Source organism: Erithacus rubecula (assembly GCF_903797595.1).
Source record: "Erithacus rubecula genome assembly, chromosome: 4".
Lineage (NCBI taxonomy): Eukaryota > Metazoa > Chordata > Aves > Passeriformes > Muscicapidae > Erithacus > Erithacus rubecula.
Window position 1 is genome coordinate 35,055,291 of NC_136686.1, and position 17,781 is coordinate 35,073,071.

The 17,781-nt window shown below is 40.5% G+C and overlaps 1 protein-coding gene across 1 annotated transcript in view; it reads left to right on the forward strand.

Moving 5' to 3' along the window:
• LARGE1 (LARGE xylosyl- and glucuronyltransferase 1) overlaps positions 1–17,781 on the forward strand; it is a 263,658-nt gene that overhangs the window by 154,730 nt on the left and 91,147 nt on the right. The window contains exon 7 of the mRNA XM_079303344.1: positions 6,415–6,586. Within this exon, the coding sequence (XP_079159470.1) occupies positions 6,415–6,586 (172 nt within the window). The remainder of the gene's footprint in view (positions 1–6,414; positions 6,587–17,781) is intronic.

Consider the following 17,781-nt stretch of genomic DNA (forward strand, 5'->3'; position numbering starts at 1 on the left):
CAGGGTTGTTTCCCATGCCTGGGACATTTGTAAGGGCTGCCTGGAGCCATCAGCTACAAAAGACTTTGGCTGGTTTTCCTTCACAGAGATCCCTCCCTTTACAGTTCTTTCACCATGTAGATTGTGCTGGTTTTCAGGTCAGTGTCAGATGCAATTCATCTACAACTTGTGCAGATGTAAAACACTCTGGAAGTTCTACTCTGTCCACCTTTTTTTTTTTAAGATTTCAAACTTAGTTTATCATGATGCAGTTTCCAAGGAAGATAGTGCTTGTCTTGAAGTTGGTTAAGAGCAGGTAGATGCTGAATACTTCTGGATATCCATGTTTCCATTGATTCATTTATTACAAAACCTGATTCACATTTCTCTTTATTTTAATCAGTCTCTTCTGAATTCTAGGTATTTTTAATGTTGAAACATGGCATGAAGGCTCTGGGGAGGCAAATTCTACAGACTGCATTTTCAACTTCCCTCTGCCTATTTTGTTTTCTTAGTTCTTCTACTTGCTGCTGGCTGTTTCTCCAGCACAAGGAATGTGCAGCCATTGAGTGTGGATGGTGATGGAGTTGGGTTCTGTTTGATCCCATTTATGAGCCCACCTCAGAGGTGGGAGAGGAGGCATGCAAGTGGCACCTTGTGCCTCCAGGGCTGCTGATTCTCAGCCTGTTGCCATCATCTCCTGCAAGGCACTGACCTTCCTGGTGCTTTTGTGGGGTCAGCAGAGCAGCAAGGGTGTCTTTGATTTGGAGTGGGGAAAGGGATACTGTGTCATAGCTCTGGATTATTTTGATTGATTTTTTTTTTTTTTTTCTCCCAAGCATACTTAGGAAGATGCAGTGAATGTAGTGACAAAATCATTAAGGTATTGAAAGTTGCATTTTTCCAGGGTAAAGTGTTTAAGGACATGCTACCAGGGAAAATTTTTATCAGCCAAAATTCCATCTTACCTTGCTGAACAAGGAGTACTTTTTGTAGCTCAGAGGGTTCTGTGGTCCTATATATTCTGTGGTACAATGAGGAATTCCATTAAGTAAATGGAAAAAAAGACTGTTTAACAGAGAAGGAGGTCTTGACAGGAACCTCCTGAAGTTCAACAAGAAGTGCAAAATCTTGTGCATGGAAACTACCCCATGTACCAGGACATACTAAAGGCTGTCCAGCTAGAAAGCAGCTTGGCAGAAGAGGATCTGGGGATCCTGGTGGACACCAGGTAGGACATGAGCCAGGAGTTTGCCCTTGCAACAATGACTGCATTAGATGAAACATTGGCAGCAGATCAGGGGTGTGACCCTTCCCCTGTGCTCAGCACTGAGGCCATGCCTGGAGGGCTGGGTCCAGACTGTGTTCTGGGCACCTCAGTACAAGAGAGACATGAAAATAACAGAGAATCCAAGGGCCACTAAGGTGGTGGAGGGGTTGAGCTGCTCACATGCAGGGAAAGGTGAGAGAGCTAGGTCTGTTCAGCCAGAGAAGAGAAGGCTTGGAGGGGGATCTTATCATTGGACATAAATACTTGGAGGAAAAGTATGAAAAAGAGCCAGGCAGTGGACACAAACTGAAATACAGGAGGAGCCCTCTGGACATCAGGAAATATTCTTTTACTGTGAAGGTAACCAAGCACTGGCACAGGGTGCCCAGTGAGATTGTGGAGTCCCCATCCTTGGACATAGTCAAAAGCCCTGGACATGGTCCTGTGCCACTGGCTCTGGGTGGCCATGCTTGCCAGGGGGAGGTTGGACCAAATGACTCCCAGAGGTCTCTTCCAAGCTCATTCTATGATTTTGTGATGCTGTGTGGAATGCAACTTGTTCATCAGGAAAAGTCAAGATAGAACTTTCTTCTGGTAGGGAGGTAATCAGAAGTCATTAACAGGGGAAATGCTCTTAGAAGGGAAACTTTTATTTATAGAAAGGAAATGCAGTCTTAAGTTTATGCAGTTGCTAGCTAAAACTTTTGAGAGCTTTTTTAATGGTGCTATTATATATCACCTTCCAATCCAAAAAGCATGTAGCAAATCAGGCTGTTAGGCTTCTGTCAACCTCCAGTCTTCAGATAAGATGGTAAACAATGAGAGGAACACGTGCAATCCTACAGTCCCATATAGCCCTAATTTAGCTTTCCTCTGCTTTTGTGCTTGCTACTGTTTTGATGCTTCAGTCTATGTATATGTAAACAAGCACTCAAGAAAGAAAGCAAATACATCATCTCTTTTCTTATGCTTCATCTCACTGCTGTGTATATCGTGATTTTAGTAATGTGTAAAAGAGAAGGATGAGGGCAGCAAAGTCATGTGTGTAAAGTGTCTTGGTATGTGAGACTGATAGTCCTTAAGAGCATGAGGTTTAAATAGAAATGTCGTAATAATGGAATATAATGAGTTGAACTTTTACCAGATATGGAATTGTCTCCTAATTTGACCTAATTCCCAGATGAAATAATCCACCAAAAGTTATTAATCAACAAGAATACCACCAGTAGCTCCAAAATTTGATGCAACTTGCTGCAGGGTGGGAATCTATATGGGGGCAGTATTGGTAGAATTTCCCTGGCTTTGTATTCTTCAGTAGGCACCAGCCACCATCCACTCTATGATGCCAGCTACTGAGCTCAGTGGATGGTTGATCTGACACAACACAGGCCCTCCAAAGTTTTTGTCCTTCTGTGTTGGTCACTGTTGTTCTGTTCAGGCTGGTACTCTTTTCCAGACTTGTTTTATGCTGTGTCTACAAGTCCAAGCCTCCATCCCTTTCAGAGAGGCTCAGGTGGAACTGTCAGTATTCACCTGGCAAGCCTGGGCAAGTTTCCCCATCATCTGTTTGTGGGGAAAAAGAGCATATTAAAAAAATCATGCAGCTCTCTAAAGAAGTACAAGAGTTAAAGTCTGGCTGGATATATTTGTGAGGACTTGGTAAAAGAGTTGCTGTTTGTGACTGTAAGGTGTGGACAGCCAGACTCAAGTGTTTTAAGAAAACAAAAATACCCTAAGTACTTGGGAATATAGTCACTAAACAATTCATTCACAAGCAGAGAACAAGCCACCATTTCCCCCTCTCTGTCAAGGAAATGGGAAGCTTGATTTTAAGCTTCATGTCTATATGAGACTTCTCTCTTACAAACACCACTTTTACTCACTGTAATGTGCATTTATAAAGTGGTAGCAACTGAGAGAGAGCTGAGTCAGTCTGTGTACAGCAACTGTGATTTGGTCAGCTTTTCCCAGAGATTCAGCACAGCTGGGGAAGACAATTTGCTGGTGAGGTACCTGAACATAGAGATTGTTGTTCCCACCTCTCTGGTGTTTACCAGGTGATCAGTTACATGCTGCATGCAGACTCATGGGCTTGTGATTTTTAAATTCAAATAATTTAGGTAATTTAGTTTGTTCTCAGGCTTTAGTTACGAAAGGAATAAAAATGGTTCTAATGAAAGACCTTCAGTGAGCAAATGCTATTTCACTTCACTTACAAAAATCAATGTCAGCACCAGCTAAATGCTTTTCTTTACTCTTCTCTCATGAACAAAAACACAGATCTTGAGAGCTAGAGATCCAAGGTGTGCTATTTCTTCTGAACTGGGAATTATATAAATGGAAAGTCTGTCACACTGTTTTGTTTCAGTCTCTTTTACTAACTATTTTTTTAATGTTACTGATGTATCTTCTAGGAATATTTGTTCTCTGAAGCCAATTCTGATGTAGCTTGTTAGCAGATGATTCACAGACATGCCATATATGAGCCATTTTAACTATCCTAGAGAAACAAAATCATATTAGAACTTACAGAAAGTATTTAGACCATAGTTAGGAAAACAGTTTTTCGATCAGAGGCTACACCCTTCTTCTCAGAAGAGAGAGAATCTCCTCTTCCCCCTGCCCCCAGCAATGATTTGAGGTCATACAGAATAACCTCCAGGTCCTGTCCAAAACTAGAACAATGACTAAGCACTTATTCTGATGCTGTGCTTCTGTATTTCTTCTAATAAGACTGTGTAGTACCCAGAGTGAGCCTTCACAGTGCTCTTGTGTAGTGTGAGGAGTTTTCCTTACCACAGTTTTGGAACTGTTACATTATTCATGAATAACAAAGCCATGAAGAAATTATGCTGGGGGCTAATTAGGATCTCTGTTTGTGTCTTAGTCAACTCTGCATCACAGGAGAGGAAACTGTGGATAAATTGAACTGATTGAGAGTCCAGGCTTCAACATATCCTCAAATCCAACGTGTACTAGCCAGCTATGATGGACCATTTGGAACAGGGGCTGCCCCTTTCACTTTTAAAAGTGATGCCTTCAGACATCAGGCTGTAGGATGGCAGGCTTTTGGCTTCTGTGTGCCACATCAGAAGGAACTGCCAGACAAGGGTTTCTTCCCTGCAGTGATACATGGCAGTGGTGTTAGAAATGAGAATGCTGAGAGCACAGAAAATAACTGCACTTTGAAGGTGATTCACTTTTCCAGACACCATTTACCTTCCCTGCTTGTGTCAGCCTATTCAGGCAACATATGAGCCCCTACCTCATTAAACTTATTTACATAAGCACACTGGGTGTTTTTCTGGAGAAATATTTCAGCTAATAAAATGAAGGACATGCCATCCAAAATTAATAACATAGCAATGGGTAAAAGCAAGCTCAAGTCTGTAAAATGTCTAACACTTTTAACATGTTTTAACATGTCAGCACAAGGACATCAAGTGGCAGATTCAGAACTATATGGTTTGCAGAAATAAAGCAGATACTGCTTTGTATAAAGTAGATGCACCATGTGATGGTCCATTCCTAAAGCCACCATATGGGAAAGCAAAGATCACAAATAAGTAGAGTTGTGAGGGTATGAATTTGAAATTGTTACACACAGAAGATGTTTCTGGGGAGCACTGAGTTTTCAATAAACCAACCAAAAAACTTCACACTTCAGTTTGCACTTTCTGTTTTGATTTTATGAGAATCTGCTATTCCTGCCTTTCCCTTAAAATTCCTGTATTTCTCCTCAAAGGTTCATTCTACTTCCCTCTGTCTTTTTAATGAACTTTGCAGTGGAAGAGTATTCTGCCCTGGTACAGGAATCCTGAGAATACAGAGGAAAGTTGTGTGCCATTTTAAAGGGAATAGAGGAGGTCAGCTTACATCATCAGAGGCTTTGTTTCATTATGTTCAAAAAGAAATGTGCTCTAAGCACCTATTATTAGCCTTTCTTCAACCATGCTTCCAACTTCCAAATGTAGGAACTCACTCTCTTGCAGAAGGTTTTCTCTAATGATTTTGGGGGGAAATTAGTTTTTTCTGCAAATGTTGTTTCATATGATAAAATTTACAATGGCAGTGAATTGATAAGAGATAGTTAAACAACAGAATGTTCCTCAGTTCTATGAATACACAGTTTCTGCCTACTTTTTCCAAAGTGTAACATGCCAAGACAAATCCTGAAATCTGTCTCACTCAACTTTTTGCAAACAAAATATTAAATGAAGTTATTGAGAGCACGACTCAAGGGAAAACTTAAAATCTGGGAATTGTAGTGCATGCCCCTTAAAACAAACAAGAAGAGTTCATGACAGGGAAATAGGAACTTCTGAAAAACTTCTACTATCCCACTTGAAACAGAAACTTTTGATATTTGAGAACTTGAGTCTCACAGAAAGAAAACTAAACACAGGAACGTCCTGGTGCCAATGGTACAATGCAATATAGAATTTAGTCTCCCAACTTTCATTTTAGAAGCTGCATAAATGGTTTTTTTTAGCTTTTACTGAAGTAATGAAAATGTTTTAGTCTGCCACATTCAATATATAAAAGTAAAAAATGTGGCTCACAATTTTCTGTCACTTTCTCTGCTTTTGAGCATGTCTGTGGGATTTCAGTAGTTTTAAGTTGAAGATGTAAGGCTTAAGGAAAATTTGAGTTTGTAAGAAACAAAGTTATTTTGCAATTTTCTGGCCTATTATTTCAAATGACTGGGTTTTTGAAATTCTGACCACCAAATATATTAAAAATATGAGGAAAATATTATGCTTGTTACTTCTGCATCAGAGAAAACTTTGAGGATGACAACGTTTGTGGTTTTTTTCGTTGAAAATGAAAGCAATATACAATGCACCTGAAGTTTTAGACTAAAAGTATATTTCAGTTTTATAGGGCACATAGATGTCTCAGAATGAATTCTACTAGACCAGAAAGGCTCAACTAATTTTATTTATATTTAGTGAAGAGGTTGCCTCAAAGAACATTTTTCCCCCAAGCTTCCAGAAGCTTTAGTGTATTTCAGATCTTCAGAAGTAAATTTAAAACCAAGCTTCTAGATGACTTTCCACCTCAGAGATCTTCCACTATGACAAGAAACTAGTGCCAGGAAAATTTTCTCTTTCTAATGAAGATTATTTTTTCTTCCTCTTTCCTACTTCCCATTTCCTGTCAAGTCTGAAGTGTCTTGGATCCCCAACAAACACTACTCTGGGATTTACGGGCTGATGAAGTTGGTTCTGACTAAGACTCTACCTTCCAATCTTGAGCGAGTCATTGTCCTCGACACAGACATTACATTTGCCACTGACATTGCTGAGCTATGGGCCGTCTTTCACAAGTTCAAAGGTATTTTAATGATTTTTTTTTACTGTCCTTATTTCAGGGTGGGGGGAGAATGATGAGGCAAGCAATAATGGGGGTGAAAGGGGGAGCTGAGGCTTGTTTGTTAAATGTTTCCACTCTTTCAGTTTTTGGTGTTTGAATATAATTGTTCTCTTTGTGAGCTCTTTTCTCAGTGGTGTTCTGTATAGAATAATTGACAACACCTATTATCTATGTAATTTGTTTTATTGGTCTAATTATTTGGGGCAGGTGTGAGCCTGACAATACAGTAGATGATAAAGAATTATGAGCATGCTGTAGTTATGTACCCTTCAATACCTCTTGGAAGAACTTAGATGTTACTATGTTTTTGTTAATAAAACTTAATTATTACTTTCAGTAGAAATGTTCCATGTAATCACTGAGAATGAATGAAGCTGGGATCATTCATGAACCAGAGAGGAAAAAGAAGGGAGCAGAGTTACACATGTGAATAGAAATAAGTTGCCTCTTAATGAGTTGATAAAGGGGTCTGGATTCGAAGCTCCTAAAATATTTTTTCCCTACCTATTTCCATTTCTCACAGCTCCTTGAAAATGTATTTCATAGTCAGTCTGAGAAAGGAGACTGTCAGAGTAACTCTGTAAGGAGATGATTAGAAAAAAGTTCCCCATTACTGTGTAACAAAGCAGAGCACTTTCTGGCTAGCACACTGCTGAAACCATTAAATTCTCTCAGGTTGCAGTATTGCCAGCTGTTCAGAGTCAGATATACCCTATTGTTCTCTTCTTGCCCTCAGCATATGTATTGCAGTGCTGGTAAGTGCAGAAGCATTCCAGCATCCTGGTGTAAAGATTTACAGCCCTGCAGAACTGTAGCCTTGATGTGTTTCATCAGCTCTCTCAAAATCATCTCAAGCAAAGTCAGCCTAAGCAAATGGGAGTATTTATTTAGAGAAGCCAAAATACACCACTCCATTAGGAGGGAGCCAGGAAAAGAGCACATTTACTGTTCTTATCTGCTGCTGAATTCCACAAGACCTGCTTTTCCCAGTACCCAGCTCCAGGGCAGGACCTACTATCTTCAGCTCTATTTCAGGGACTGGGTTCCAGTGCTTACTTCTTCATGCATTTGTTTCCATTCCCTTCTGTGAATACACTTTTCAGCAAGCCAGAAGCAGTCACCTTTTTGCCTAATTTAATTATTCACAAGCCTTCTTCATTAAGGAATATAACATTTTTGTTCCTTCTCAGGTATTGTTTAGACCTCTTCACCAAGCCTTTCCCTCCACTGAGCCTTTAGTTTCATGTAAATGTGTATCTTGACAACCATAAGTAGCATAAATGTATGCATTGGAAGTAATGCTGTATTATTGTACTGTCTCACTGTGTGCAGCTGTCCCATTAACAGTGATATTTGACTGAATATGGTGTAATAGCATGTCATAGCAGGAGAAAAAATGTGGATAAACAGAACTTGGGCATAGAGGACTGCATGGTCAAAGAGAGCAAAATCTGAATTGAGACAATAAGGGGGATTGTCTCCTTGCTTATAATTTCTATCCTAATTTCAGTGAAGATCTCTTGCTTTTTTACTAGGGGAATGAAACTGAGCATAAAGACTGCTTGTAAAAAAGAGGAACATGGAGCAGAGGCAGATGTAAGGCTGAAAGAAAATACAAGCAGAAAATATGGAAATATGGAGAAGAATAATTAATGGAAGTAAAACGTGTCTGTAAATTGGTCTCCATAGAGCTAGGCAAGAGTGCTCATCTGATCAGAACTGTGACAAGCTCTAACTTACACATGGAGACAAAATTCCTGTGCTACTGCCCTCATAATATACATAGCTCAACTCCCAAATGCATGATTTTGTAAGTTGTCCCATGTGTCTTTTTAATTCCAGCTGACCACCTGCTTCTCTGCAGTTTTTAATCCTGGCAATAAATTGGTCAGTGTCTACATGTGCTCATTTCCCAGGCTGTTGTGCACAAAGAAAGAATATATGAGACAATGTCATAGCCCCAGGTGCTGAGCTGAGGTAGGAGAGGGCTTTGTATCCCAAATGCTGCAGAGGAGAGAAGAAGTGTCCAAACACAGGCTTGCTCTCATTGTGTGTCATAGGCTGCAGTTCCATTAGCAAAGCTGACCTCGATGATGGTGACATTAAGAGTTGTGTGTTTATGGGTAAGAATCAGAGGGAAAGCCAACAAAGCAAATCCATGGTCAGAGTCTGTCCGTAGGCCACTCAGCTGGGATAAAGAGGCAGAAGAAATATTCTATAAGCAGCTGAGGAGTCTCAGAGTTGCTAATACTTGTTCTTGTGCTTGAATTTATCAGAGAGGTAAGCTGAACTTTGTTAGCAGAGGTCTGCTGGAAGTACAACATGGGATAGAGGAAACAGTCCAGGAAGTTCCTGGAGTGTGTGGAAGATAATTTCCTGACCCAGCTGGTGAGGGAGCCAGCCAGGGGCAGTGCTTGGCTGAATCTGTCAGCAGATCTGGCTAACTAGGGAGGCCCCAGTGGACTGAATGTTAATAAATGTGATGCCCATTTACAGGAAGGGCTGGGAGGAGCATCTGGGGAACTACAGGCCTGACCTTGGGGCAGGGGAAGGTCACGGAACAGGTCACCTTGGGTGCTGTCACGCCGTATATTCAGGACATGATCGGGCTCTGTTAGCCTGGGTTTGTGAAAGGCAGGTCCCGTCTGACCTCCTGTGACAAAGGTGACTCTCCTTTGTGGATGAGGGAAAAGCTGTGGATGTTGTCTACCTAAACTTTAGTAAAGCCTTGACATGGTTTCACACAGCATTCTCACATGGCTTAGATGTGTTCTCTGGAAAAGAAACTTGCTGGATGGCTGGGCCCAGAGGTGGTGGTGAATGGAGCTACATTTGGCAGCCAGTCACCAGTGGTGTCTCCCAGGGCTCAGCTTTGGGGCCACTTTGATTTGATGTCTTTATCAATGATCTGGATGAGGGGATAGGTGCACGCTCAATCAACACCAAGTTGAGTGGGAGTGGTGATCTCTTGGAGGGCAGGAAGGATCTGGACAGGCTGAATCGATGGGCCAAGGCCAGTTCTGTTAATTTCAACAAGGCAGAACTCCAGGTCCTGCACTTGGGTCACAACAACCCTATGCAGCACTACAGGTTTGGGGCAGAATGGTTGGAAAACTGCCCAGTGGGAAAGGATGAAGCTGAACATGAGCCAGTGTGTGCCCAGGAAGGCCAGTGGCACCCTGGGTCAGCAGTAGTGTGGCCAGCAGGAGCAGGGAGGGATTGTCCCTCTGTCCCCAGCACTGGTGAGGCCACACCTTAAGTCCCATGTTCACTTCAGGGCTCCTCACTGCAGGAAGGAAGTGGAGGTGCCTGTTCAGAGAAGGGCAGCAGAAAATGTCTTCATAGAAAGGGTTGACAAGTGTTGGAGCAGCCTGCCCAGGCAGTTGTGGAGTCACCATCCCTGGCTGTATTTAAAAGCTGTCTAGAACCTTAGGGGACAGGTTTGTGGTGGACTTGGTAGTATTACCTTAGTGGTAGGACATAAAGATCTTTTTCAACCTAAATGATTGTGTTGTTCTGTGATTCAGTGGTAATGGAAGGAAGGGCGAGTAATTCGGAGAGATACTGAAACTCTTTAAATGCTTTGTAAAGTTTGGCCTAAATTCTGTGGTGATTCTCAATTTTTCCTAAGTGTCTTTTTATTTACCCCATTCCCATTACAAATGATTGAAAAATTGTCTCATGTCATGAACCCCAAATCACCCTCCAAAGGATCTTTTACTAAACTTATATTTTAATCTCTTCCTTCTTTCTGTCTCAGAAGTCCCAGGTAAGTTCATGAAGATTTCTTGGAGGCAGTCAAGAATGTTTATTGAAATATTACATAAACAGAAGAATAATAAAACTCCTACAAAGGGAAATGCTAGTCTCCAAAGGAACCTGTAATTACACCCAACCCCAGTTGAGGGGGCAGCTTTAGACCCACTGGGTCTCCTTCTAGAAATGTCTGACAACCAGTTACTGGCTAGAAGCCACCATTGTAAACCTGCCTACACCAGGATGCTTTTTGAGCAAATTAAAGAATTTTTCACATCAGTGCAGGGAGGGCAAGAGCTTCTGTCTCCAGGTTGCTGCAACATAACTGATGAGGCATGAGCTGTGATGAGCACAGCCTTTTCCAAACTGCAGCCACACATAGAGAGAAGGTCCCACAGTCTGTGATTCTTTCTGTGCCTGGGAAGACTCTTCTTCCCAACAAAAACAGTGATAAAGGGAGACCAGTAGCTCAGATTCCTTTTTTCTCAGACACCATGCTTGGAAGAAGCTCAGATTCAGGACAGTCTTGTATTTTAACCAGGTCTGATTTGCTGTGTAGAAGGGTCTACAGTATATTTTAAACAGCACCTGCAATACTCAGAATCCTTATTCTGCAAAGGTTCTTATTCCAGTCATCTTAAGAGTTGCTGGAAAGATCAGACACTTACATAGTAACTTAATATTTTAGGTGGTAAAGGTACTACTCCGTTTGCTCTTTAGATGGAAAAAAGGGTGGTAGGATTTCTTTGTAAATTATTGCTCTTCTGCCCTTTCCTGATAAGCTCTTTGCATACACCCTTACTGTAAGTGAACCAGCTGTTCTGTAGCAGAGTGCAGAAATTTAAAAATCTCTTTATTGAAGTGGCAACCTTAGGCTTTGGGAGAAATTCATACCTCTCTTTGGTAGCCTGAAACAGTGTCTCAAGCAATGTAACATTTAACAATTTCTCCTAAGAAGTCAGTGGGGATTGTATAATTTTTAATCATTTTATATACAAGCTTCAATCTCTATGCATAAATATGTCTTTGGAACCTGTAACTTAAATTTCAAGAGTCATATCCAGCTTTTCAGCTGGGATTTGGGCATTTCTGCTTTAGCCTCATACTCTTTTGCTCAGTAGATAGGTAGAATGTTTTCCTCTAGAACTGAGATATACCTCCAAAATATTGACTTCAAAGGTTTGAGTCTGCAGCCAGCCTGGTGAAGATAGCCTGTGATGTGTGTTTTCTGTGACTGAGTTGACACTGATTATGTTTCCTATTCATCTTTCACTAGATTTTGACAGTTCTAAATTTGAGAAAGTACCTAGCCTAAGGGCAAAAGTATGGGACTGTAGATCATAGTATATTCTTGGATGAAGTTCTGCAGTGTTTTAGGCAACAAGGATTGGTAACCAATATGTTTTTATTGCAGAAACTGTGCAAATTCTTCTGAGAAAAAAATGAGTCCAAAGCTATGTTCTGTGCCATCAATCTTAAATTCCTTCAAAAGGCCACATTTGCTAATTCTTTTATTATTCTTGCTCACCCAAATTCTTGATACTGCAGTATGGGTTCTTTTTTCCAAGGTTCTGATTTTTAATTTTACTGGGTGTTAAATATGCATTTTCAGGATTGAATTTATTTGGGACATGACTAGAACAGTCATTATAATTATATGTCTTATAAGTTGCAGTTTCAGTCCAGATCCCTTTCTCTATGTGCTGGGTGCTCCACATGTCAATAACAAGAGATTCTCTTTGTGATTTACATTGTCAGACACAAATCTTGTGTCTGCTTTGTTTCTTTAGGCCATTGCTTTGTATGAGTCTCAGCTGAGACTCACAAATGAGACCTGAATAATCCCCATAGAGATCAGTGTTGAGGAGCCCTGTGTTAAATTGAACGCTGCATCAAAGGGCATTATGATATTTCTAAGTGCATGTCAAAACTCAGAGGCTGTATTAAACAGTGATGTCTTACTACTGCTGCATGCTAGCCTCACAATACAGTTAGCTGATACAATGAATATTTTAAGTACTTTTAAACAGCAGAGACTGGATGATACCTAACTAGTGCTTTTCAAATAGCTCTACTCGTGTATTCAGTCACCCAGAGAATATAAGCTACAGTTGGTGTTCCTCAGTGCAAGTAGGCCTTCTCTGGAAAGCTGACCTCCATTAACCAAGCATACAAGAAGGAGAAATGGCAAACTTGAAAGGAATACTGAGATTCACGTGTTCATACTATGCATGAATAAAAATATGCTATAGAAGCTGTTTGCTTTGTGTCAGGAACTCAAATAATGATAAAAATCCATACTGACATCATAAATACCAGAAAAGGTCAGCAGCAATTTTGGTGCAGGATCAAGTGCCCAGAGCTGAAGAGGGACTGGCACATAGTCAATCCCAAACTTAAAATTTGCAAACACTCAGCATGTGGCTGCTTTGGCATATTGCTCTGCAGAAAGCCTGAGGTAACAATCTAGGTTCATACCATTTTGCAGCTTCTTCAGGAAAAAGAGCAAACAAGCAAAAGAAAAATCATCACCCTCACAAATGCAAGCATCTTGTGTAGGGATTTAAGTAATTATATTCCTACAAGAACTGTTATACATAAGGTTGTCATGTTACATGCATGCAGAACTTTTCATTTGTATGTGAATTTAGCATGCCAGAAAGTGAGATGCTGATGGCACTGGTGAAAGGCAGCAGAGTCAGCAGGTGCTGTATAAATTTCCCTGAATTTGGCTCTACCAGTAAAGCCCTGTTTTAATAAACTGTATCTGTCATAGCCCTTGACTCTCCTGCAATGATTGTGTTTTTTATAGGTGTGCTGTTCTTGTGATGATGTAAAATACTTGGATGTTGCCAAGATTAAAATTTAAAATTCATTGACACCTATGGCTCAAGGCAGGATTTGAGCCACAGAATTGATTCTGGGCAGGTTCTGTAGTTCAGTCTGTCAGTTTGCACTGAGTAAATCATTAAAGTTTCCAGATGATTTTGTCAGAATCTCTGCAGGCTGACACAGTGTTCATGTTAAATCCTGCAGAGATCTTTCTGTTTCTTCTGGTCAGTAAAACTAGCTTTCTTTTCTTGCTAATCAAGAGGAAGGCATTAGCAACACGCACCTTAGTGTGTAAAAAAATCTGTGGTATGAGTCAGTCTTTTTGTGAAGGAAACAGAATTATATTGTAGCACAGTGCATTAATAAAATTGTCAGGCAGCTATTAAAATAGCTTGAAATTATCTGAATTTTTGTAAGTGTCTAAAAAGGCCGAATGGCACTTGTCTTTGCTCATAAAAGAAACATCTGTTAGCTTCTGAAAGATTTGTGTAAGTATTTAATGGTTAGACTACAGTGCATAGCTCATCCTAGGGTTATTACACAAATGAAATACAGTTTTTCTTTGAAAAGGTCCCTGTGGAGGCTCTATCTGCTTAAGATTTTCTATTCTTGATTGTTATATTGTGGTGTGCTCTTTTCTGCTGCAGGATCTTTGAAGCTTCATTGATAAAGAATTTTATTAGTTAGCTATAGCTGATAGAAATATTGAGGGGTGTTGTGCTCCAGTGTCTCACAATGCTGTCATCATCTGCGTGTGAAACTGTAGGAGAATACTGATTTATTTTGGTGAAGAGAGAAAGAAAGTAAGGGGTTAGGATATCTGGGGGGAAAAAGACAAGTTTCTAATTGTGATTGGGGGTTAATTTTGGTGACTGTAATTAGGAGGGGATCAAAGAAAGAAGTGGGACTTGCTGGTTCTGTGGGTCTAGGGAAATTCACTTCTCTCCCTCCACACTTGTCAGATAAGCTGACTGGACAGAAGTTCTCCTTTATTTTCTTTTTTCTTTTTCTTTTTTTTCCCCCCTAATTACAGTTTGCTTTGCTGTGATATTCCTTTATTGAGAAGCCAGTATGTGAGAAGGTTGACCTGAGTAAATGAGCTCCAAGGGAGAGAGTTTATTATATGGATCAGCATGTGCACATTCTAGTTTATGGATTTTAATGTGACAAGGGACATAATCAGAAAATTTTGATTATGAATTGCTGCCAAAATAGAATAGCTGCAGTTTCTGAAACATCTGTAGTTCTATTTTAGCTGAATGGTTCTTTGTCTGTTTCTGCCATCAGGCAGAAATATTTAGAGGTGAAAGGCCAGCCGTGCATAGAAATAGGGTATAACTCATGGTGGGGTAAATTCTAAAATAAAATAAAAGATTGGAGTTCTTTATTTTTCGATTCTGATTTCCAAGGGATACCCTTTGGTCATGTTTTGAAGGTTTTTCCCATGGGGGCTAGAGATGTTTTAATTGTAAATGAAAGCTGATATTTTTTGTCATCTTTTGATACCACAAGTGGAGTTTTTAGAATAAAAACCCACCACATGCTACAAGATTTGTAATAAAATCTTGTTGGCAACTCTGAAATTTTGAGGACTTTTTTTCTACCTTCTCAACATCAATCTAGTGCTTTTTCTACGTTATTGTTCTCCAGCCTTTGTTAACCTGCCACTCATTCTACAGCTGTCTTTTTGGCTTAGATGCTATGATGTATCAAACATCCAAACTAAACATTGTATGACTCACACAGTGTTAAAGCAAAAAAACAGTTTCTCCTCTGAGCTCTTTCTTCAGGATTTAAAGAGACTTTAATTCTATTAATCTCCAGTACTCCAACTGTGGAGAATGGACCTAGAGCTTTTTTGAACTGCCTTGCAAATATTTATTGAGAGAAATCAGGGCAGAGTGTGGCATCAAAGGAGCAAAGTGCATATCCCCATCTCCTTGGCTAGCAAAAGATGTGCTTCCTCAGAAGCTAGAACATCAAGCTCCCACGGGGTACAGAGTAGAAGGAGCATTTCTGCTTTGCATTTTTGTTATTGGCAGAGGAAAATGTATTTCTGGGAATGAGATGCCAGTAGGCTGTGCTAAAAGGAAAATATATGAGAACAAGGGGTGGGAAGAAACCAAGGAAGAAAATAGTAACTCCCCCATCCAAACCAAAAAGGAGACATCAATCAGGAGTTGCTGTCCACCAATAAATGTTTTAGGTTGATTGCTTTCTCCTATAGTCTGTTCACATTCTTCTGCTTCCTTTCAGGTGCATTCAGTACCCCTGCCCTGACAATTTACAACTTGTTTAATTACATTTTGTTTAGAGTGCTATTAAAAAAAACCCAGTCATGAATATCTGCCTGTCTTCTGGGGTGGAGCACTGAAATTAAGCCCATGTACTAGTCCCTCTGGCCAGTCACTCTGCATTCTCTTGGTGACAGTAAAGCAGAGCACGTGCATGAGCAGGCAGTGAATATGGAGGGAGTAGCAGCATGTCCACCAATTATTAATGTGTAATGATAAGTAACTTCTGCATGTGGGAAAAAGCCAAGCAGAAGAGACACATGGGTCATTCACCTAACAAATGAAGTTTATTCTAAGGTTTGATAGTGATATTAATAGGACTAAAGAAAAAATGATATTTAATAGCTACATTTCCCTGCCTAAAGCCCTCATTCTAATCACGTGCAATCCATCAAGCGCATAACTTTTCACTGTTCTCTGTGACATGCATTGTAATGACTTGATATTCTGTTTTCTCCCTCTCCAATCCAGGCACATTTTCTGAACCTACCTCGTTCTGTATTAACAATCCATATTTTTAAGGACCTCAGGCCCAATTTCCAATTACAAAGCTCTCATTCGAGGTTTCACCTGTTTGGTTTCGTGCTGCAAATTATGCCTGTAATATTGTCCTTGGCAGCACAGGGATTTGCATAGGGTAAAGTGGTGTAGGGACTATCTGTCTCTCAGGTTCAAGCTGTAAGGTAGAACATATTGCCCAGAGGTCAATGGCATGATTATCCCATCAGCAGGGTGAGTGCATGGCATTACTCTCTGCACAGCCAGGGGAGAGGGAAATGCGTGTACAAAATTATACCAATTTATTACATAACTGCACTAAGACCGAGTACAAATGTACCAGGAGCAAAACCTGGGAACAGCTGCATGAACTATGTAAATGAAATCAGTAATCAGTTCAGTTTTGTGGAAAAAGTAGAACTAGAACCTCCATATGCTTCCTTTTTCCAATTAATCTAGAGAATCAGGGATGTTTGAACCCCTTATTTTATAAAATCCTAGCAAGCTAAAATTAAAAAAAAAATTAGCTTGGTCTGTAATGGGTCACTTTACTCTGCATCTCTCAAATGTCTTTATTTTACTTAAATTTGAAGCTGGCTCCACTCCATGTTCTTTGCAGTATTCTCTAGCTGCATTTAGCATGGGCCAAACAGTTCAATTAAACAGAGGAGCATTACTCTCTCTGACTCCTCAAGGTAAGTATTTTTTGTCCTTTGAGATACTGCTAACAACAAAAAGAATTTTGTCCTAGTCCTTCTAGATGCATACCAAAAGGTGATTGATAAACAAACAGTACAACTTGGGGACAAAATGTGTCCACAGCTTTTTCTGTATTCATATTTTATCTCCTGCATTTAGTCACAGTGAAATCTGTAGTCCTGAAAAGAATTTGGACCTTAAGTGCAAAATCCATAGTTGCAGTAATTTTTGCCCAAGGTCATGTCAGCAGAAGAGATGCCCATTAGACATTTTCTGGTGGAAAGCCAGGCCAGTTTATTTTTCCTTTGCTCTGCCTGAGAATTTAAAAGGGTCTCAAGATCTAAGCTGATGATATTTCTGCTTTGGTGTAACACAAACCCTGTGTCAGCTGCTTCTGGTGTGTGTGGTTCTGGGATTCATTCTGGAGCTGGGACTGAATGTGTCAGCAGAAAAGATTCTTGGAAACCATTAACTGCTGGCACAGCTGAGTGAAATCCTGAAGCCACTTAGGTCTGTGTTTGGGGATGCAGTGGTTTTTTCCTCTCTGCTTAAGAACTGGGGGAGCTGTCAAGTAAGTGTTATTCTGACACACCCAGAGAATTTGTCTGGTGGGAGCAGAGGTGGAGGTGGATAGCAAAGGAGGTGGTACAGCATTCAGTGGTGCTGTTGACAAATGTGCCAGAGCATGAACCATCTGAGATCCTAGCACATGCTTACTGCTTCTGCCCTGCTGAGATGTGTGACTTTGAGGAGGATTGAAGCCCTACAGCAAAGTGAGCCATCGTACTTTTTCTCTCTTAAAGTTGTCCTTGGCTGACTCAATGCCACCACTCTTCTGTCATCAGCAGTAAATGTCTGCCAGTTTATGCTCACAGCAACTTACTGAAATGCACATTGCCTCTGAGTGGCACAGTCTCTTCTGAAATTCATTAATTCATTGCATTGTCTTCCTGTGTGTTCTGCTTAATAGGTAGTGGTAGTATTTCCTTCTGTATGCTTCAGGATGTCATCATTGCAGGTGTGCAAAGTGACATTCTCTAGGGCTTTGCCAACCTCCTGCAGTGTCATATTGGCACC